General features: G+C 42.9%; 1 protein-coding gene across 1 annotated transcript in view; it reads left to right on the top strand.

Annotated features, from left to right (window-relative positions):
* SLC6A20 (solute carrier family 6 member 20) overlaps positions 1-22,667 on the top strand; it is a 531,874-nt gene that overhangs the window by 236,256 nt on the left and 272,951 nt on the right. Inside the window, exon 6 of the mRNA XM_069613357.1 lies at positions 3-244. Within this exon, the coding sequence (XP_069469458.1) occupies positions 3-244 (242 nt within the window). The remainder of the gene's footprint in view (positions 1-2; positions 245-22,667) is intronic.

Here is a 22,667-nt window from a genome sequence, read left to right as displayed (position 1 = left end):
AGCTTGAGCAACTTATGAACCCAAAAGCTTGGATTAATGCGGCAACCCAGATATTTTTCTCACTAGGACTTGGATTTGGCAGTCTTATAGCCTTTGCCAGCTACAATGAGCATAATAATAACTGCGAGAGGCACGCCATCATCGTCTCCTTGATCAACAGCGGCACCTCCATATTTGCCAGCATTGTCACCTTCTCCATATATGGCTTCAAGGCGACCTTCAACTATGAAAGCTGCCTGAGCAAGTAAGTAGAGAAGCACACAGTTACTGGCACTGCACTGCACCTGTACACCATGTGCCACATGGTTAGGTGGCTGAGAACAGATGCTAGGTTACCTTGATCGCTTCATGCATTGCTGATGTGTTGTTCTACTGCTATTGATCTTTTTCAAAATGATTTTCTGGTTCCAATTGCTGGTGTCTGTCAAAGTGTTTCTGGCACTTAATTTGGGCACATGTATTATGCACGCCAAGACATTAGGAACATATCTCTAAAATATGATCTAATGTTTCAGTTTTTCCAGGTTTTTGGCATAACCTAACAGCTCTGCAAGCACAGACATGAATTGCTTTTGCGTCCCCATTGGCGGTGGTATGCTATTCCTTTACATACTTCTTTACGTATTTATAGGATGCAAATCCAGCCCATGGCCCACATAGCACTTTGCATACAGCATAGTAGACCATCAGAACAGTGTGAGGTCAGAGGGAGAGAATGCAGTAGTTGGGGAACAGAGGAGAGAGGTAGAAAGTGACAGCCAGACAGGGGCTTGGGGTGGAGGGTTGCGTGAATTCCCCAGGGACAAGAGTGCGAGAATTAGTTCCTCTAAAGGTGGATTCAGAAGGGATGAGTCTTAAGTATCCTGTGGATGGAAAATAGGTTGGGTGAAGTGCTCCTTTCGACTGGTAGACAGTGCCAGGTGTGTGGTCTCAGAAGGGTCCATTAGCAGTTTTGTATTTATTTTACCAAGCAATATCACGAGGAAGACAGTTTGAACATTGTGGCTGCTGGGAGGAATCCTCCCGTAGAAGGCTTTCTCCTTGTTCGCTGTCGCTACCTCTGTCCCCACTCTGAACTGCAAACTATCACTTATTACTGGGTCTTCTAGGCCTACGTTCTTGAATACAATGGGCCTCATTACAAGGTTGCCGGTCTGGTAATAACGGTACCGGTAAGCTTGCCGGTACCGTTGTTACCGGACTGGCAAACTACGAGGTCTGCTCGTGGGTGCCTGTCAGCTCAGCAGGTCTGACCTGCCGGGCGGAACGCCTCCCACGAGCAGACCTACACGGTATCACCGGCACCGTTATTAACAGTTCCAGTGCTACCGGCCTCCCCACTCCCATTAAGCCCCATGGGAATCAAATGGGAATGGGGAGTAATAATTATCGGCACCCGGCAATGAGCAATTACCGGGTCCGGCAGGGCTGGAATGCCCCAGTAATTGCCCATTGCCGGGTGCCAGTAATTTCATGACTCTAGCGGCAGCCATGCCGGTATTTACCGGCACGGCTACCGCCATTGTCATAATGAGGCCCAATGTCTATAATGATACTGAAGAGCAGTCACACAAAGATGGATTCAGCATGATCCTGGAATAGGCAACCTACTCTCATTGACCTTTTTGACTTTAGAATTCTGAATCCCTGCTCTGGATTGTCTATAATGCATTGCATACTTCTACACCCCGGCCTCTTCCATGTAAATGCAGCAGCACTTTGGGACAACCTTTCAGGTAGATTACTGAAATGGGGTATGTTGCATGCCTTTTCCAGGTAGCTTCAAATTACACAAGTACAAGTTTTTAAAACCTTTATTGGACTCCCTGAAAACATTACACTGGGGTGGAGAAATGCTTCAGCTTTCAAAGTCACATAGACTTTCTTCATCAGCTGGTGACAAGCAAAAGTGAGGGGAAAGAAACAATAATACATTGTTTACATCAAAGGCAGGAATGCATGAAATTCAGTGCCGTAACAGCTATACATCTACACAATCAGAACTGTTAGCCCGTAGACAGAACAGTCAAAAATACGGTTCTGCTTAAAAGATGCTTGCATTCAGATACAGGAGACCAGTCATGCGTGACAGACTCGTGAATGTGAAAATGTGTAGAGTGCAGGGTTTAAAAAAGGCAAAGGAAGAGCATGTGTTACAGTTTATTCATTTCATAGGTAAAGCTACACTGCTAACAACATTTGCAACAAGGTTGAACATATTGAATTACTGGCTGCTTAGCAAGAAGGCCCAATATTGACTCGCTGCAGTCATTATGCCACTTGATATAACTTTGCCGACCGCACTTTACAGTGCTGCGCACCGTGAACTCTTTGTTTTTTTTGTTTTTAGAGTATGGGTGATTGCTCTGCTTAGTAAGGACGTATAATTACTAGCACCTACATGAACCTGTGGGATACATTACCAGTTGTCACATTGTATGCTGCCTGGTGGGCTAAACGTCACAATTCATGTGGTCATGGGGCACTCCCCTTTTGCAGAAAGGCTGTGTGAAGAGCGGCAAGTTGCTAGTCCCTTATGCTCATGTTTGCGGTATCTTATTGCCTGGCTGTAGATGACAGATTGTTTTGTGTGGCTTGGATGCAAGCTTGTCCTGGGCAGGTACTTGTTTCTGTCTGTGGACTTATAGTATGCAGCTGTTTCCAGCTTGCTGTGCCTTCAAACAAAGATGGAGGTATTGAGAAAGTGTATGCTCGTCTTGCAATTGTCCATGGTGAATTTAATGTGGTCATTTTTTATTCCTCATGTCGCCTTTATCAGCGCATACATATTTCTTTAGTTTATTATTAACTATTTATGCATATCATTCTGTCCCAGGTGGTGGCCTCATTTGATTTTAATGCCTCAAGGTGCCTTTGGACAGACTTGCTTGTGAAGTGCACTATATAATGAAATGTGTTTATCCACCCATCAATACTCTTCCAAGGTAGACAAAAATGCTGACCTAGATATAGGGAGCTAGCACACAAATTGCCTAAAGTTCAGCTTTACAATTTGAGAAACATAGATCCCATTCTCTGAGTTAAAAGAATGTATACAGTGAACATTATGCAAAGTGGGGAAAGCTGTTGACTTTGAAATCAGGTGTGTGCACCATTATATTTCAATGTATCAAGTCTATATAACAGTGTCCCTTGATCATTGAGAATTTCATGTAATTGGCCAAAGTCAGGCAGGGCCATCTTCTGCTGGGCTGTGTCCTACTCACATAATCAAATGGGAAGGCAGTAGGTAGGGTTCTCTGACAGGGCAGTACATGTTTTGGGGAAGAGATGTACAAGAAAGGTAGGGAAATTAAAGTAAAATTGCATACAGTTCCTAGGAAAGAACATAAAGGAAAGCACACATTACTGTCTCTGTGTGGTTTGTTACACAGGGCTGCCCAACACTACAACTCATGACGAGCAGCAACGTTGATCCGTGCACGGACCTGGACATGGTGTCTCTTCGCTGCCTTCTAGTGAGTCCAATGACCCATCTCTTTCGTTTGATGGTTGCCTTGTATGGCCCTGGTGATCGGGGGCCCAGAACTGATAAACGCTTCTCCATTCGTTCATAAGTGCACCTCCAGAAACATTGTTCCGCCCACATTTGTCAGGGGGCTTTGGGACCTGTGGGCTTTGGGACCGGCTGGTCACTTCCTCTTTCTCACCTGTACATGTCTCGGTGGTGAGCTGGTGAGGTTATGTTGTCCCTTACCTACACTTCTTTCAACAGGAAGCTGCAGAGGCTGCTGTCTGGACACTCCTGCCCCCCCCCTTCAGTGGCAAGAGTGCTGTCTTGCTCCGGTGTTGGTCCACCTCAGATGCAGCCCTCCATTTTCAACACTACACCGTTTGCAAATTATTCTGATCACATGATCCACGCTGAGTACTGTACCTCATTTCAGATTGCGAGCATGCGAGATGTTTTGCTGTTATAAATGATGCTGACCAGCTGCTTCTTTACCTTCACTCAAGTTCTATCTCATGTTCTGCTGATGCAGTTCCGTGGCACATTCTCTGCAGCCCTGTGGTTGCACTTCATGTCAACCACGGACAGCACTTCTGACTTCTGACTCGGACAAGTCAGAATCCTCTCTGACCTCTAACACCATAAATTGACCTGTCCTTGATGCTTTAGCTCTTCATTTGTTAACATGCATGAATCCGGATCTCCTCCCCAGGTGCTTTGGGCCGTGAGGACACAGAGAAATAATGGTTTGTTGATGTTTGGTGTGGCTCATGATGTGCATGAGATCATATTCGAGTTCCCTGATAATACATCTGACATGTTTGAACGTTTAAAGACATGTTGACAACATACTTCACTCCCAAGAACAATGTGAACCATGAACGTCACCTGTTCCACTCAAAATGACAGAACAAAGGTGAAACCCTGGACAGTTTTGCAATGCAACTGGGAACGATTATCAAACAATACAATGTTCATATTTAATCCAACAATGAGGCATGGATTCTCAGCTGATATCGGGATGCCAGTGCACTGTTGTCTAACAAATGGTATATTCCAGTAACCCAAATCACATGGCGTGCTAGCCCTGGCCTAAACGTACTCGTCAGTAGATACAGAAGTGTAAGCCCTGGACAGAGCGGCCGCCTTCAAATCTCAGCCAGCTTGGGTTTTCGGGCACTCACTCTCTTAGTCCATAAACTCGGTTATCACCCAAAAGCATCCTTCTGAACTTAGACAACCAAAGTGATTTAACTGTAGGTACAAATACCCTAATGAAGGAAAATATCTGGCGGTCAGACAAGTATGCAATGCATGAGGCAAGTATGACCATTTTCAGACTATACATTTTCCACAACTTAAAGGTTCACCCCAAGGAGAACCAGCAGAACACAGTAACTATATCAAAGCTGCATTTGCCCCCACATCATTGAAGCTCGGACCCAGCAAAGAATATGACAGGTCTTGAGATGAGAGGGTCACACTGTCTGTTCCTCATAGGCTGAATGCAAGGGGCTACTTTTTCATTCAAGGAAATGATTCACCCATTGAAATTAGTCCTATTGTCTTGTTGACGGGTAATGAGCATGCAATGGAATTCCTCATTGACACAGGAGCCTCCGTAAATGTGATAGGTGAAGAGACTGCCAGTCAATCATGCAAAGACCTCTGTTGTCCCTATCCATGACAAGCATCTATCGGTATGGCTCAGAGCAAGTTTGTCCTTTCAATAGAATATTTTAGACACTGCAAAAGTACAAGGATCCTGAATATATTTATATGAACATATATGGATTGCACAGTGGATGCTTTCAGAGATTCAAATCTAGTACATATCCTTCATCAATTAATTTGTGGAGGGGAAGGAGGAAGCATTGCATTCATTCAAACATATTTCCATCATTGTTCAAAGGAATTGGAAAGCTGACGGGACACTGAATAAGGCTCCACATCAATGATACTATTAAGCCAGTGGCACAGCATTATCGAGGAGTACCATTTCACGATAAGGAGATCGGGGCTGAGAGACAATACTGCTTAAAAGAAGACATTGGTGAGCCTGAGTCTGGACCCACTTCAAGACCCTCTCTAATTGTTCCTGTACTCAGTAAAGGTGATGGGCAAAAAATGTTCACATCTGTGGACATTCTGCAATCCAGTCAGAGCCTACAAAATAAACATGTATCGCAAAGAATAACTAACGTGATACAATATAAATGGTGCAACTGTGGTTTCCAAACTAGATCTCAGTAAAGGGCACCACCAGTTGCATAAAAAATCCAGATACCTTACAACCTTTGTCACACATTTGAGCTTACATAGGTACAAACATCTCGTTTTCAGAGTTACACTGTGGCAGATGTTTCTCAAGAAGAAATCCATACCTCTAACCTCTTGTGTGTGTCCCTGTTGGGGTGGTTTTTCCACAGTCCTCTGCTAAGGGGTGTTAAGATACATATTCTGATTCCAAGATGGCGTGAGCGTTGCTGCTCCGTCTCCGGCGAGCCTCTGCACTGCTTCATAACAGAGGTGGGACCCCTGGCCAAATGTAACAAAATGCGCTGGGCCCCCCGCAATAATCATATGCATAAAATCACAGGAGAAAGCATACTCTGAGGTTCCTGTGGCAAAATAGAAGTGGAACACCCATCACCACAACCTGCAGTTTTGCAGGCCGGAGATGTCCCAGTCAGCCGCACTCCCGAGGCAGCCCGAACTGCGGACACGGAGCGGAACACATGTGATCTCAATAACGAGGTAACCTCCCGCCCGACAGTGTGGGAAGCACCTGGTGACTATATATGAGGCATGCCAGGCAAAGAGGTATGTGAAGCGAGCGTGTGAAGCCTGGACCCTGCAGAGCATATCCAGAGGAGGCGAGGCTGCAGCCCGGTTGACAGTACCCATGAAGGCGAGCAACAGGCCCCGGCGAGCACAGAGGTGAGGCCAGATCAAGTACTGCACTTTGGAGGCCTTGTGCAGGGACCAAGGGCCCTTGGAAGCGACCTACAAACAGCACAACCATCACAGCACCCAAGAGAAATGTGTCCATGAACGGCAGACAGCAAAGAGCAGGCAGCAGTGGCGCGCGTGGCATGGGAGAACAGAAGAACTATCAAAATGTGACAAAAGGACTACTGCCTGACAGGAGCACAATAATGAGTAGTGGCTTAACTGCCTATTTAACCCTCACACTTCTACAAACAAACAGTGTGACGAATCAACTATCGGGGCAGCAGTGGACCAGGGATGAATATCGGTTTCTAAACCTTCAATGAACCCCACACTTCTAGTACACCAGAAGGGATCCGAACAGATTGGAAACACAAGTCAATTATAAACCTCCTTGTTCAATTTTGGTAACGTGGAAGGAACGGCCGGCTTTTCTCCGAAAGGTTGTGTATTGTTGGTTAGTTGCAACACAGCAAAAATACAATTATTACCCAATGATAAAAGGGACTGTCCAGTCAAGGTTGTATACAAATATCTACTTTATGATTATCACAACGGACAGTTCTAGCACACTACAAAATACAACCCACGCTGTAAAGGAATGGAGAGGACAGACTGTTTCAAAGAAGGAAAAGGGATGCACTCTGGATACTGACAGGAGGGTAGTCAATATAGTAAATAATCATAACAGTTCAAGGATACTTGGTTTTAGCACAAAGTGAACAATGGGTCATAAAATGTCACTGGTGGCCTTCGGGGAAGGACCAGGGGGACAGAACCACAATGTACCTTGGACCTGTAGGTGTTCTTGGTGCTCGACAGGGTTGTGTCAGTGTGCCAGAAAATGTGTGCAGATTAGCCCCACACATTTCCAAAGGTTGATCCACCATCATTCAATTTCATATAAAATAAATTGAAAACCCAGTTGAGCGCACACCCACCGTGCGCATTGTCAAATTCCTCACATGCAGTGATCCCAATCATAAAGGTAAAACAGGGACAGTCAAAAGATACACCTTTTTCAACTTTTGTGGTGGTGTGGGCTGAGAGAAGACTATGCTCTCAAGAGGGGTGTGAATGTGAGACAGTAGCACCCAAAACAACAAGAGTATACAGGTGCCAAAATAAAAGAATGTCCAAACATGGTTCTATAAATTATATATATATACTTTCATTTTAAAAATCAATCATACAAATAACTATGAAAAACACTATAAAAACTCACCCCTGTCAAAGAAGATAGAAAATGCAGAACAATTATGTGAAACTACTCTAGATACCATACCAGGGAAGAAAAAGGCAAGTATTGTAACAATGTTCCCACGAAAAAATAAATTCTTCAGCAAAAAGATGCAGTAATGACTTTAACTAGTCACCAAGTCTCCAACAACGGACCAAGGAGACAGGCACACTCAGTAGTACCTGATTCCAGTTCTTAGGTGTTTCTACGGGTTTGAACCAGGCTACATGATGTAATGATTGCATGGCAATCCAGGTCCAAAGGTGGTGAGTAGCGCTGAATCCACAACGCAAGTCAGCTTTGAGTATGTCTCAAGTGGTTTTCATGCAGTTCAAAGCCAGCATCCAGCAATGAAGGGTGATGGATCACCGGGAGCGGGTCATTGATTCAGCATGGTTCAAAATGATAAGTACCGCTGTTTTGGACAGTGAGTGAAATGATGCTCCAGTGGTTCGAGTCGAGTTGCAATGGAAATTCCTGGTTGTTCAATGGTTGGTTCGAAGGCGAGGCAATGCAGAGTCATCTGCACAGTGCACTGGTGCTCGAGCCAGACAAATGACGAGGCTCTGTTTGTCTGTTGTGTTGTCGAATCGGTTCGATGGATGCAAGCTGGGGTTCAAAGTTCGAAGGTGGCGACCAAAGGCAGCACTGTGGGTTATGGTTGTTTGAAACCAATAAACACAATTCAAATTCAATTTGGATTGGTTTGAGCTATCATAACAGGAGGCCAAGCCGCTTTGACTTCTCTGAATGATGTGAGTCTCACACCAGGGGGCTCCAGGGCCAGGTGAGTCCTTTTCAGTGTTTGCTCTCCCAGCCTAGGCAAGCCTTGGCCCTCAGCAAAATCCCCCCCATTGTGCCATAGGTAGAGTGCACAAATGTCCTCTGCCTTGCAGCACCTGTCTTCACCTCAGGCATAGAACTTTGTAAAGGACAGCTTTCCAAACAGGACCAGTTGAATTCTCCTGATGTCCATGAAGTTCCGAAAGTGTATCAAAGAAGGAGTAACAGACCTCCTCTTTTATATGTAAATGTGTCATATAAAATTGCCTACTTTATGGGGCCACTCCCTGTCCTTGAGAAAAATGACCCTTTCCTCCTAATGTCATACCCAGAGAGCAATATTCTGCAGGCAGTGAAGGGAACAGGAAGGACAGAGAATATTACAGAAAAGTAAGATGGAGGGACCTTTCCTCAAGCCCACATGTGTTCCCTGACTGCCCTAAGTCCGCACCTTCACAAGCCTGCAACTTCAAAGTCTCTCTGTTGTGGAACCCCACTGCAAGAGGCAGCCCTTTGCTATGGAAGTGTCTCTTTAAAGGCAGGGTCTCAGGAGATCTCTTGCTAAGAACTTCTGTGCATGGCAGGGAAGAGTTACCTTTCCTCCCAGATAGTCAACAGAGGACGGCACCCTGCATGTTGTCTCGTTTATTGGAATTCAGATAGTCAGGCTGCCTGGAATCCACATAGCGTCTCGTAGCTGGTCTGAGCTCAAAGGGTTGACACTGGTATCAATCCAATGCAGATGTGGCTTTAATAATTATGTGAACTACCAGTCACCATACCAAAAAACTAGAATGGCTTATATTTCAAGATTATCCTGCCACCAGATGATAGTTCATCGTAATTATTATAGTTTTGGATCAACGGTGCAGATTCAAAAGTAACCTCTGCAGTGCAGTGACTCTGCTGTCACAGCAGCTGCCAATCACTGTAACTGTGACCTCTGAACCTGCTCTGTGCCACTCAAGAGCAGAAGCTGCAGATCAGGGTGACTGATGCAGCAAGGCGCAGGTGCACCCCATGCTTTTGCCATGAAATTTACTGAAAGGGTGGTCTGTTGAGCAGACTGCCAATTTTTAGATCGAATTACCCGTATCCTTTTATTATTTAATAACAATCAAAAAAGCTAGGACTTTTACACCTTTATCATACCGCAATTCCTCACATGCCTCCCAGCCAAAAAGGTTGAGAACCACCCTTCTAAGGATCAGGCTTATCCACAAGGTGAGAAAATAGTCTGATCTCCTTCACAGGTGGCAAATCCTCATACAAATCATTTCTGGAGAATATTATTCAGTGTTACAACACCTGCAGTCAGTCGGTCTGCATTGGGCTACCAGAACAATCAGTCACAATTTGAAAAGTAAATTTCTAGTGGAGAGGTATACAGCAATGCAACTGTACCTGTAAAATGAATAGGCTATCACACATGCTTCTTCTGCCTTTTTGAACACGGCACTCCTTAACAGAAATATATATTTTTTCCAAGTTCCCTAGGGATCCATTTTACTTCTTACATGTGTAGGAAAGCACAAAAGAATGGACTGATTTAATTATGTAAATGCAAGCATCTTTTAAAGTTTTAACTGTGAACTATTTCTAACGGCGTTAGCTGCAAGCTAACACTTATTTGTTGTAGATTTAAGACAGTTAGATATGATGATCTCAGCCGTACATCCCTCACATGCCTGCCCTTTTAAAACCCAGAACGCTTCGCTCTCCTCCCTGTTGCCTGTTACCATCTGATGAAGGTCTCTGAGACTTAGAAAGCTAATGTATTTCCCATCACAGCATAACATGTTCAGGTATTCCAATAAAAGCTATCAAAACGTTACATGTTATTTCTTTTTTTTATGGACTAACACAGTGAAAAACTGTTTGCTTTTTTCCAGGACAGAACTTATTTTGCAAAAGACCCTGAGAAGGTGTTAATTCACCTAAACCTGAAACAGATTTTTTTTTAAAGAGCACTCACTAGGCGTTCCTGATAATACAGCAGGGTCACCCGTATAGGAGAGGCTACCCCATGTAGAAATCCTATCCTTCTCTCCTCGGACATGTCACAAGTCATAAGTCCTGACACAGAGGTTTAGGAGAAGAACTAGCCCTCCTCATGCATCTGGACAACTTTCCATACGTAGGAGTTGCCCCCTTAGGAAGCGGATCTTCGGAAGGATCGAAGTTTAACCACCTTTCTTCTGGGTCTAGAGGGATCCCTCTTAAGATGCTGCTCTCTTACCAGTCATTCCCAAGCAAACCTTTTTGAAGTATGCCAGAGGACAGAGATATGGGTCACATGCAATTCTGTTAAGCCTCTTTAACCACCATGCTGTTGCCGGTATCAATCTGTGTACTGTTTAGCCTGGCCCCCTTTGGCCCTTTGTGCAGGGTGCCAATTATTTGTGAATATGTTCAGCATGAAAATTGCTTCCTTCAGCTTGGCAAATTCTTCCAATGGCAATCTAAAATCTCATTATTGGTGATGAGACCTCCTAGAACATCTGCATATCATCCCTTGCATCAATTCTGCATACTAGATGGAAATCTTTCTTTAGTTGGTTCTCCCTCTTTCTATCCTTTTCATTCCCTACCTATGTACAGACCATACGTCAAAGGGCAGGTACACCTTCAATTCCTGGTTTCTGTCATATTGCTTTGGCTGGATAAAGGATGAATTGTTGTGCTGCTGAAGAGCTGCTTATGAAAGTACCCTCTCATTAAGTCTGCTGATGGTGGAGCACACCTTCCCAAATCTATCACCTCCTGATGCTGAAGTGTGGCCATAGTGCCCAGTTCCATCTGACAATTGTCTAACAGTTTTGTGTAGCAAAGTATCCATTTCCTCTGGCAATATAGCACTATAAATGGGTAATAACCATGAGGATCTACTCAATGGCGGTGTTTAGAGCTACATCTATTAAACAATAGGAACAAAGCTAGAATGATCAGTGTCACTAAGACCTCCATGGTCGAATACACCGTGCAGTTGAAAGATACACATCCATAGGTGTATGTTGTGTATGGCTACTCTGAAGTCTGAATCCATTTTCTATGCCTTGCACTGATCATTATTCACACGCGTCAGGTGTAGAGTTGTGACACAAGACTATGTAAAACACAATAAATGCCAAGTTACCCCTTCCCACTCCCAGCCTGATAGGGCCTGAGTATTATGCAGTAAGTGGTGTGTGAAAGAAGAAGTGAGCAATAATACACGGTTTTCCAAGACCTACCATTCTGCTCAAAGCCTCTCGTGTTTTGAATGTAGGTGATGCTAAACTCAATAGACAGGGCCTGCGTGCTCGGCAGTAGCTTGATTCCAGAAGGTCTGGGGACAAGCCTATTGCACGAGGGCACATATAGCAAACGTCTACTCATGGCTTGCGTCTAGTTATGGATGTGTTTCAGAAAAGGAGATTGCTACACACTTAGCAGTATGAGGTCGACCCTATCTTGCTAGGGCTCTACAATGTTGAGGTCCAGCACAGGCTCATATTGTGCAGTACATTCCCTAAGTATTCCCACATCCTGAGATCTTAGCTCAGGGGCTCAGAGCTGAGGATAATGCAAGGGTTTCTAGGAAGCTTCTAGTGCAATAATCTTGATTCAGAATAGAGTCTATACTTGGTTCAAAGCATGATATGTGCCCAAACATTTCTCTTGTGATCTGGGATATGTAGGAGTGTCTCAGAATAGGGAAAAGTATGAGGTCATGGGGAAATGTGAGGACATGTCCAAACAAACCTTTGATGGTTAATACAGGATGTCTCATAGACGCCATAGGGTGGAAATTCACGAGTTGGCAGAAATGTCACACAGGGAGTTGAGTAATGTCTACTTTCACAATTCAAATAAATGCCAAAAATCCTAGTTAATGTCAGAGAAGCCAAAACGAATGCGTTTGTTGTTAAAGTGTATTAATGAGACGGATAAAGTAGGATGTATGTAGAATTGTAGACAATAGAGTCTGCACAACACCAAGTATTGAAGGAAAGTGCTGCAAGCAAATTCTAAGAAGAAGACATTCTTGCTCCCGAATCAATAACAGCACACAGTGCTCCTGCTCATGGAGTTTCCCTGAAAGAGCATTCTTTGGGCAGGGCTCGGGTGGTCTGCGAAGTCTCCTATTTCGTGCGATAAAGGATTCTATTCTGAGCCATCCAAAGTGACTGAAACCACTGGTAATATTGGGGTTCAGTACCTGCCTCCTTATTCACAATGCTGACTCCCATAGATGATGTGAACTTGTCACACAGGTTCTTGGAGGATAGGTGCAGACCCTCTCAAAGGAAGCTGTTGTTGTCTGTGTTTAATTCCTCGAAAATGTTCAGTTGTAGAACCGATTGGTTTCCCTCAATGTGAATCGCTTTCTGGGTTGAAAAATAGTTCAGTCCTGACGGACACCATGTAAAGGGCAGAGGACCCAGAAATTAATGTGTCAAAAAGAATGAGAAAAAGTCAGGCTTGTGGCAGTAATGAATCAGCAATGGGAGGAGGAAAGTACCGAAAGCAGGTGGTGGATACCCACAATGTGTGAAAGGTTTGTGTTGATATGGCAATAATCAATGCTTAAGAAGCAAAAAACGGTTTTTAGCTTTAAGATTATTGTGAGTTTAAAACTATCACCAACCCTAGGTTGGATAGCTTGAGGGGCATTGGTTGGAATACCAAGCCATTTTTCTTGTTTCTTTTCCAATTGAACATGTATGTTTTGTGTATATTGTCATTACTAAATCCATCTATGCTTTGCTACTCAATGGTGTACAACCACATTACTGAACCTACTGGAACCTCGTGGTCCACCCATGGCGTGAGTGTGTTTGTGCTCTGAGCAGATTCTGCCCAGACATTTCTTTGCAATAATCAATGCTTACTCACACACCACTGTAATGGGATGGATACGTTTTGGCCGTGGCACAATTGGTTGTGGCCGAATTGACCGTGGTCAATTGGTCCCACAAAACCAATTTTACTGCAACCAAAACTGCCCTGTTTAAAATCCCCCACCAACCCCCACCCCTGCTTACCTTTTCACAGTCCCGGCCTTTACTGACCCTGCAGCGTCGGATCCGTCCCTCCTACGTGGGTCGGATCCGACGCCGCAGGGTCTGCTTTTCTTTTTTTTTGTCCCCCGCCTCCATTCCTCTGGAAGTGGGGGACACCCCTGCTACCCCCAAAGGCAATCACTACCAAACATGTGGAGCAGGGGAGACCCCTGCAACACCCGCTCCCCATGTTTTGTAGTGATTACCTAAATTGGTAGTTTTGAAACGACCAAATGGTACTGACCAAATTCGGCTAATTGTACCATTCACTCAATTCGAAACAACCCATTTGGGTAATACCTTGTAATGCATTCAGTCAATATAGGCATGACCGACAGGGCTAGCAGTATGTTGTTTTTAATAATGCATGGCACCTTGAAGAGATAAAAGTTAGCACTTGGCATACGCCAATGCACTGGTACCAACACACTAAGGAACGTTCTCCTTGATAACATATGAAGAGTACAACACATTACGACTATGAGAGCATCTTTAGAACATGTAAGTAAACACAGCAAGACACTGATGCTCACACACAGAAAAAAGCCCTACAAACGCTCCATTGTTCCTTATCAAACAGAGCATCCAATTCAAAACCCTATGCATCACCCCTTACACCTTGCACAGCAAGGGCCCAGAAGCCACCACCTAAACATTCATCCATACAAGCCAACCAGCGCACTACTGTCCAGTAATAGAGCCGAGTTTCAAACAAAAATGCCCCCGGGGATCGTCCTTCTCCTTTCTCTCACCCAAGGCGGAACTCTATGGAGAGATGGATGTGTATAATGGAAAAATAGCTCGCATTCAGAAAATCATCCCTAAACACCTGGCTGTTCAAATGACACACCAGGCCGGCGCCCTCCAGGCCCAGATCAGTTACAAGCACATCAGCCCAACGTGAGCAAATAGAACTCCCAATGTCTGGAGCATGGTCCTGATGGAGCCTTCTCTGCTTATTCTCGCCCACGAGCTATGCGCTCACCCAGTGCATCAGCCAAAGAGTCCGGAGGATTGGACTTATTCGCGTCGGCCCCTTGGAATGGAATCAGAATGATAAAAACCTGAAACAACTCAACATTGTAAAAAATGATCTTGAACCAAAAACTTCATTTTCACATACCCAGCCCTTCATTCCGTCCCCCACTGACTCACTCCTCGATCTCTTACCACCTTATCCTATTCACACAATACACCCTTCCTTAACACAGTGAGCTGCCTACAAACATGTCACACTAATGGAGCAACACCAGTGCTTACTTCCCAAGTCCCTCCATCACACGGCCCCCAAGCTAACAGTGCTGACCTCCAATTGTGGGCCCTCGCAGTTTCATACACACACTCAGGACTCAAGTACTTGCTGCCTGCATGCATCAAGATCTCAAGATTTGCGCTTGCCTTTCCCTCTATCCTACTAACAACCAACTTCCCCTTCTTTTTCTTGCAGGGCCATGCGCAACAAAACATGCACCAAAATGGCAGAGGTGGGCTATACAAGACCTTTTTACCTTACAATAGTTGTAGCCTGACACGGTTTAGCTAGCTAGGCATTACTGAAATAATTTATTCTTATTCTAACTCTACATAATGGAATCTGACACACAGGCCCTCATTACGACCCTGGCGGAGAGGGGTTTACGCCAGCGTAATGCATGGCGTACCTCTCCGCCAGATTACGACATTCCGTAGCGCCATGGTGATTTTTACGCCCGGATTTTCCGGGCGGAAAAATCCATGGCGCTACGGGTCCTCTTGTTAATTACGCCACCGTAATCTACGGTGGCGTAATTAACGCCTTCCCCACTCCCATTATACCCTATGGGGCAAAAATGGGAATGGGGAAGGGTAAATGGGGATTGGGGACTAACCGCCCCGCCAAGGTCGGAATGGGGCGGTAAGTCCGCCAACCCCCATGGCGGAGTTGGCTGCTCTGCGCCATGGTCCATGGTGCAAATTGCACCATGGATCTCCGCAAGGGTCGTAATGAGGGCCACAGTGTTAACTGGGCATAATGAAAACTAGCACTGATGTGATGAAAGGGAATCATGTAATCTGCTGTTATCGTACTAACAGGTCATAATGGAATCCGCCACTGTACTGCTAAATGTGTATAATGGAACATGGCACTTCTATAATTATTGGGCATGAACGTATCTGTCCTTACTGTCCTAAGTGGGCATAATGAAACCTGGCACTACTGCCCCAATGAAGCATAATGGAATAGGACACATCTGTATGAACTGAACATAATGGAACCTAGTTGTGTTATGCTAACTGTTCTTATACTGATGCAAATATTGTGTCAGGTATTAATTGCATTCTGGTAATAAAGGGATTGGAAATTGTACAAAAGGAACAACAGTGAGCAGAGCAGTCCTGTTTCGAGGTGCTTTACAGTGATATTGTTGTGGAATATGGATGAGCCATCAACCTGTTGGTGAAGGAGAAATGGGAACATGAGAAGGGGGCAGAGGATTTAATAAATACAAATATTTACAGCATGTACATTAAAACGCTAACACTTTGATCACTAAGCAGTAGACCCACTGCCTATAGTTACAGGCCGAGCAAAGTGAGGGCCTTAATGACGGTCCTGACATTACCTGGGGCATTGAGCAGTGGTCTAATCTCCTGAGAGCCAGAGTGAAGATCGGTCTCTAGCAGAGGGAAAGGCGAATAACTCTGTGAGTACCTATGGGTTTTCATAGCAGTTCACTACTTGCAAATTATATGAGTGCCTGGGCCTATAACAAACCTTAATATGGTTTGAGTACCTGGATGTTTAATGGCAATGCCCGGTATATGATGTCAATACCTGCCATATGATCTGGGTACCAGAGCATATTATGCCAATTCCTGACAGACGATAGTACTCCCCAGACATTAGTGTATATCATCATTGCTTGAAAACTGCCTATTCATCAGCCAGAAGCATGCTTGTCTGTTTGTTTGACAAGGCATGCAAAATGTTTTGACATACTTAAAAACCATACCATGCAGTGACACCGTGGAGAACATATTACTGTAAAACAAGTCGTACAAGTGTACCGACAAAATAGCGGAACTGTGCTCTCGGAAGACAAGAGGGTAGGCAGAAGCATAGTGCAACATGTGACGTAGTGTTGTATCCAGGGCGTTCCAGTAGTCTAAGTGACTAATAACTAAGGCTCCTATTACAACTTTACACTTGCACAGGGACATGATTGAACAAATCCTCTAAGTAGAATGGTGAATATGGTCGTAAAAAGTAGAGGAATGGTAAACAGAAGAAAATAAAAGGAGTAGAACACTGCTCCCAACCGTTCCCGCTCACTTCGATCACTGCGTAAAACGTAGGCAACCATTGCCAAATGAATCCCTATGGAGGCATAAACAAAAAAGACAATTATAAGTATCAGATGCTGGTAAAAAGAAACATACATTTGGAGTTCATATTTAATATCCGCATCAAGGTCAAGGATTCTAGATGTCAGTCTCGTCCCAGCTTGCAAATGCAACAAAGTGCACCTGAACGTTTGGAAATCAGATACACAAAATCACAGTAACAACCAGGAGGCAGGAAGGAACCTGCATGCTGCCGAACCTTATACTGCCACAAGGAACTTATCACCCGAGAAATGGACTCAAATAACCAACCCTCCTCACTGAGTAACCAAGTCATCATCATCTTCACATCCCACTCCCCTTTCCTGCTTACACTCCATACATCAAACAGCTAAGACACACCATTGGTGGGACAGCCGCTCATATAGTGCCACCAGCACACTCGCCACCGTTACCTTGCATATCACCCCACCACATTAGGTTGCACACCTACCCATGTTCATAGGGTTGAACTTGTGGGTACACAAGAGAGCATATCACCGTCCCAGTAGACAAACACCATGTACTTCTGAATCCGTATGCATCAACATCCCAGGATTTACAGTTTGCCTCTCCCTCAGCTTCCACCAACTGCTCCCCCTCTTGCAGAACTGAGTGCCAAGAGATCACCCAACATGGCAGAGGTTGTGTCACACAAAACCCAGTTACATTAAATAGCATAGCATGTGTGTAATAGCACCGTATCCCTGTTGTGCTATCTAATACCCGTGCAGCACTGAAGAGTGAGGACTGGAAGGTCCTGAATGCATCAAGAACCACGGGCAAAGCCCTGGGCCATCGTTCTTTTCAGCCGACTTGCTATTGCAGGTAGAGAAAGACCTGTCGTCTAAACCTGTCTCCAGAGAGATTCTAAAGAAACGTGCCACTGATACTGCCCTCAAGAACTCTGTCCTTATGTGTAACTCATCTCTTGCTTTTACATTTTCTCATACCAGCCTACCGCTTTCTTCCTTCAATGGGCTTCTAGCCAACCCTTCATGTTCCACATATGACATTCAACGTGGGCATCATCAATGCCTCTGCTGAGGATACTTCACACGAGCAAGTCTTCCATAATTAAGCTTTTCCCTCTCCCTCGCCACACACTATCTACTTTCTCGTTGATTGGTACAGCTACCACCATGTGCATTTTCTTATGATTGAATTTCTTGAGTGTGATATGTGCTGAACCAACACATAAGCAAGTGGTGCTAGGGCACAGGGACCAGAGGGGAAGGATGGGAGAAAAGGGGAGTATGGGGGCTCAACCGCTGGGAATAAATGAAACTCAGTTCCTGGGTGGAAAGCAGTTAACGTAGGGTAAAGGTTGACAGTCAGAAGTACGGCGCCATCTTGTAGGTAGATGAAATGCCCTCGGGATGGAGGTCAGGAACGAAAATCTTTGTATCTCCTGATATGCAAGGGCAGTTTGAAACATTCCGTTTCTGGCGCTGGACTCGTGTCTCTGTGGTAAGATGTTCATTTGATGAGTTCCCTGGGTAGCGGGCAGCTTTTCCCCATTTCCTTCCCTCTTGGTATTTGCAGGTCGAGGGTTCCTTGCTGTTGCCAATCTGAGGTACCTTGGTGAGTTTTTGTGGAGGAGGTGGCTGGATAATTATTCCAGTCCCTTTGACCAGTATTTTCATGCACATGGTTGTGAACATTACCCTTTGTGTGATAGGGAACCAGCGTACATTGTTTTGTGCCAGCGTGACCCGCTCCTTGAGCACGAGTTCCAATGCCATGCTATTTTTGGGTCAGTTGCATTTTGTCTATAGAATTCCTTTGTATGCATTGCATTCATAAGAGCGGGATACACATGGTTATCGCCGCTCTTCCATTTGATGCCATTAGTCTAGGTGTGACCGCAGCTTCAACAGATATAACTGATCACTGTACATTATTTTCTGCATTTGAAAACTCTATATTATTGACCTACCTACCTACCCGTCTGTAACAACTTGCTATGTTGTAACTTGTACTACTGCCGTGATACCTCATGTTCTTGGGCACTATCAAAAAATTCAATAAATAAAATAAATAAATAAAAATCATGAGGTATGATTGAAAGCAGACCTTTCGTTGCATAACATGGGAGGAAAAAGTTAGGATTCAAAGATTATGCCCACATGTTGGTGCTGGCAGTGGGTTGTGCCAGGATTAGGTCCCTTTCAAAAGCAAATTGATGGGTATTAAAGATCCCATGGCAAGTATGTCTGCTGTGCAGCCGTTCCGGCAAAGCTTTACTGTCTGTCTTCCAGTTGTGCAATTTCTTAAGATGTGTTATGTGCATGTGTGACTATTTTGTCAATTTGAGCTTCAGCCCTTTCAACAGCCTACACCACTCTCCTTTCGCAAATATACATTTCCATCTTCCCACGGCCGAGATGCCTTTCATAGACTCCTATGGAATCTGCCTGGTTTTGAGCAGGTGCAAAACCGATGCGAATTACGTGGGAATCCATTTTTTTACACCTGCATAAAAATCACATGCAGGTGTACAACCAAACCCACTGACGAGACAGAAGAGATCAGTGCGGGGCAGTTCTTATTACCACTCTGTACCCTTCCTCCACCTCGGCACTGCTCCAAAATGTGGCAAAGAGTTAAATGGAGGCATAAAAGCATTATGCCTTGCTTTTAAGTTTCTATTTAACGTACCTGCCCATTACAAATTAGGCCCTTCATTTTGCAGGCAGAGTGGGTATTGGAAGGGGATATATGTTTCCGCCTCCCCCTACCCGCTTCATGCTAGACCACCTAGTTTTATGACAGCCTGAGATTTTCATGCTGGCATGAAACAAATGGATTCCTATGTATTCTGTCTATTTTTAGCACCTGTTAAAGGGAGGCAGATTCTAAGGAATTTATTGGAAATTCGGTCTGCCAAGTACAAATGGCACGCAGCATTTACACTTATTGCAAAATGGAGGGTAAACACAAAGCATAAACGAGTATTCACCTGTTTTAACGCTTCTACTAGTCCCTTTTGTAAATGTGGAAGCTTTCATGCAGGGGACCCAAAAACACATAAGTGCTGAAGTTGGCGGTCCCATCCATGCAATAAAAAAATGACCATCACTGATTTAAGTACTTACTGCTCAACTTAAACGTTCATCCTCTTTAGGTCGATTAACTGGGTATTCACCTGTATATTGTTTTTGTATTCATGGTAAACATTAAGTTTCACAATGAAAGTTTCAATATTTAGTTTTTATTTAGAAGAATAGTAATGATGAATGCGTTAGTTTCATAAAAATGTATTGAAATATAAATATTGATTTTATACATGATAAACATTACTTTGGATATGAAAGTTTGAAGTTATTATACAAAATACAATGTTTGTCCAAATTGAAGTTTGTTTGTAATTTACTCAATTGGTTTATTGATTTGTAATATCTTTCCATTACAGAAGTTTATTTCACATTTAAATGCAAATTGTTCATTAAAATGTCATCAACATTGTCAATATCTGGTTCGATAAATAGGAAGTTCAACAGTGCATTATACTGTATGTCCATTGATTGTACAGTCACTGTTTAAAATGGGTGTTGTTAAGGTGAATGTGCCTGCTCCACTCTGTTCCAATCCAATTACTTCAATGCAGATGACTTCAGTAATCTGTTGAGTGTAAATGATAAAGTTAATTGCACATTTATATAAAAATTGTATTGTAATTCTTTTGTTTGTTGATTTAGTTACCTTAATAATACTGTTTATTGTTGTGTTTAGAATTAGTTCTCTGTTGAAACTTCCATCCGTTACTTGTGTAATATTTAGGTAGTCTCCTAATTCAAATTTGGTATGTGCTGCTTCATGTCATCGTGTGACTTTCATGGTGTCACTTGAATCTTTTAGTGTTATTGTGCTGATGTCTGTTTAAATGCATGTTTGCTGATTGTTACACTCCGTATTGATTGTGCCTGAAATGATAAAAGATGACAATTAGACATGTTCTATTTTGTTATTTGTATGCTTTTTACATTTATTGTGCTTTGTAAGATGTACTTAACTTCATCCACAGTGCCAGCAATGCTTAGAAGTGTTCTTATACTTGCTGGTTTAACAGTTTTTAGAGGAGATGTTGAAGGAGCGGAGGGATAAAATATGTGTTGTGCTTTGTTTATGATTCCTGTTGGTAGTGATAGTGCCTTGATGTCAGACACTTTGGTTTGATGGGTGATTAGCATTCCTTTGTTTTTGATGATATAGTTTCTTAAAAGTAGTCTGTTGTTTTCTTTTGTGGTGCTGTACATGTTTTCATTGTAACATGTAGCTTTAAGGGCACCTGTTGTATCTGCTTAAGCCAAATGATATAGGACTTTGTTTTCTGGCCTTGAATTCTTGTAATGGGTTTGAATTGCGCATTTAATCACAATTGCCCTTATTGGTACTTGATATGGTGTTGTTTTTCCTGGGGTCAAAAGGGTTTGCTGAATGGTATTCATCTTAATGTAGAAAATGTAGAGATATTAGTTTGCATTTATTTTCTTTGCATGCATCATTTTTTCTTGTGTTACTTATTTCATGAAAGCAAAGAAGATTGGCATAAATACAGTGTTATTTGTTTTGTGGCAAACTTATCCATATTCGTTTGAGATCACTGTAGTATGATTCTAATGTACCCTATTTTCTAAGCACTACATTTGTATATATGTTGTCTAATATTAATAAGTAATCTTTAGTGTATGTTGGTATTAATTGCTTGTATAATAATGTGTGGTGTGACATAAAGTGTTTCAATGCAATTATTTGTGTGTTTTGTTCTGCAATGTTTATATTAAAGTCTCCTATAATAATGAATGTGAGTTTTGGATATGTTTCTGTGATTAGTTTTATTGCTGAGAGTAGTGATTGTAGATGTGTTTTAGGAGGTTATTATAATACTATAATTAGTGTATAATCTGGTGTTGGCATTGTAAATGTAACTATGTCAATGTTGTCACTATTGATATAGGTTGGCTTGATTATATTGTTTTTGATTATGTATAAAGCAATTCAGTGTTTTGTTTTGCAATGTTTAACTTTGTCAAAGAAAATGTCTGTGTGGGTTGATATTGTTAACTTGTTTATTTGTTTTGTTTTTGGATTGGTTTCAAGTAAGCAAATAATGTAAAAATTTGTAAAGTTTGAATTTGAAATCATTGACTGAAAATGTGATCGTAGCGAATGTATATTGTGACAAATAAGTTTAGTTAAGTGTTGGTAGGTAATATATATTTGTGGTATGATAAGCTGTAATGTGCATTGTATTAGCTTTCTTGTAATTTCTTGTATGACGGCTGGACAATGATATTTTTTGGATCGACATTTTTTATATATACATTTGTTGGAGTTTTCACTCTACTTATTGCTACATAATGTAAGTGATGTATTTTTATTTCTCCAAAGTGTATATAAAGTGGTTATAAAGTGTCACCTTGAGTTCTATGTATTGTTCTTGCAAATGCTTGTCACAATGGAAATTGTTTTCGTATGATAGTGTAGTATATTTTGGTGTATTGGAATTGGGGTGTGGTTTGTTGTATTGGTGTCCATTGAGGTTATATGTTGTTGAAATATAGATTTTTGTTTTCCTGCTGTAATGTTTTTCCTGTGTTAGGATTGTCAAATTTGATTCAGACTAAATATGGTGCTATTTGTTGTATGTATGTGTTGGTTAATTCCTGAAGCACCATTGGTTAAGCCATCTGCAACTAATACATTACATGTGAGGTCATAGTGGAGTAAGGTTGTTAATTGTAATGTTTTATATAGTCCCATTGTTTTTGTTTGGTCTGTTGGTAAGTTGTCAAAAATGTATTTTTGT

The sequence above is a fragment of the Ambystoma mexicanum genome, chromosome 5p (assembly GCF_040938575.1).
Source record: "Ambystoma mexicanum isolate Mex_15411 chromosome 5p, UKY_AmexF1_1, whole genome shotgun sequence".
NCBI lineage: Eukaryota > Metazoa > Chordata > Amphibia > Caudata > Ambystomatidae > Ambystoma > Ambystoma mexicanum.
The sequence above is the reverse complement of the archived record's forward strand: the minus strand, read 5'-3'. Positions and strand labels throughout refer to the sequence as shown.